At 48.8% G+C, this 1,458-nt stretch overlaps 1 protein-coding gene across 1 annotated transcript in view; it reads right to left on the bottom strand.

The window, feature by feature from the left end:
- Positions 1-213, bottom strand: part of LOC116078703 (60S ribosomal protein L15-like) — a 1,955-nt gene extending 1,742 nt beyond the window's left edge. Inside the window, exon 1 of the mRNA XM_031354047.1 lies at positions 175-213. Coding sequence (XP_031209907.1) covers positions 175-213 — 39 coding nt within the window. The remainder of the gene's footprint in view (positions 1-174) is intronic.
- Positions 214-1,458: the final 1,245 nt, after the last annotated feature.

Here is a 1,458-nt window from a genome sequence, read left to right as displayed (position 1 = left end):
GGGGGGGGGGGGAAGCTAGCTTGGGCAACATAGCTGGAAGCCAAAGCCATGCCTGGAGACTGAAAGCCAGGCCATGGCTTCATGTCATCAATTACACAGTACTTAGCCTAAGTGGAGCAGAAATGACTGTCCTTAATTGCAGGCCATAGGGAACAGATGGTCACTTTCATATACCCAAGCAGCATTAAGTTCCTCTTCCATCCATAGCAGCATTTTGTCAAAATGTCCTTAAAACAGGTGTTAAGCATTCAGCCACTATGTCCTCCACCCCTGGTTGGTATCTCCAGGTCACCCACCATCCATCTACTTAAAGACCCCACATGTAGGTTTCCACTGAAATGGCTTTCCCTGCTCCCTCCATGCCAGGCATGAGGTCCTAGGACTTTGAGGCCACATTTCTACCTTCCCAGCCATTCCCTTGCTGTATCCCCCATCCTCTGTCCCCCCAAACATGATAGGCTCTTTCTTGTTGGGGGGATATAACATATATTGTTGGGGGGATATAAGTACATTGTCCTTATCTTAAGCCATACCAGAAGAGGACATGGAATCCCATTACAGATGGTTGTGAGCTACCATGTGGTTGCTGGGAATTGCAACCACAGGACCTCTGGAAGAGCAGTCAGTACTCTTTAACCACTGAGCCATCTCCCCAGCCCAGCCACCCACTTTTCAGGTTTGTATTTCATCCTGGATCAACCAGGCTATGCTGGAAGGACACTCTGGTCTCCTACAGGCCAGGTCAGAAAAAAGCTCGATTCCTAAGCCCCATCTCTGAGGCACAGGACAGACAAGTTCCTTGGAAAGAAAACAGTAGGGAGCTGGCTCTGTGATCCAGAGGGTGCACTGCTCCTGCTGAAGACCTGAATTGAGTCCCAGATCCCACATCAGATGGCTCCCGACACACTGGAGCTCCATCACCAGAGGGATCCAAAATGGTCTCTTCTGGACTCAAAAGAACATCTGCAGTCAGTTAATCAGTAAGAAAAATATCAGGAAAAAAATCTCCAAAAGTATCACATCAAGAACTATATGCAGGGCCAGGCGGTGGTGGCACACGCCTTTAATCCCAGCACCAGAGAGGCAGAGGCAGGCAGCCTGGTGATTCACAGAGAGACCGTCTCTAAAGGCAAAAACAAACAAATACTACATGTAAATTTACAATTTTTACAAAAACTTTATTTTTTTTTAAAGATTTATTTTATTTATTTTATGTGTATGAGTACACCGCAGCTGCACAGATGGCCATGAGCCATCATGTGTGTGGCTGCTGGGATTTGAAGTCACCACCTCTGCCAGCCCCACTTGCTCTGGCCCCGCTCCCTCCAGCCCCGCTCGCTCCAGCGTAATTCACTGTAGCTGTCTTCAGACACACCAGAAGAGGGCGTCAGATCTCATTACGGGTGGTTGTGAGCCACCATGTGGTTGCTGGGATCCTAAGCCATCTCGCCAGTCCCC

The sequence above is a fragment of the Mastomys coucha genome, unplaced genomic scaffold, assembly GCF_008632895.1.
Source record: "Mastomys coucha isolate ucsf_1 unplaced genomic scaffold, UCSF_Mcou_1 pScaffold5, whole genome shotgun sequence".
In the NCBI taxonomy this organism is placed as follows: domain Eukaryota; kingdom Metazoa; phylum Chordata; class Mammalia; order Rodentia; family Muridae; genus Mastomys; species Mastomys coucha.
This window is presented reverse-complemented; position numbering and strand designations above follow the sequence as displayed.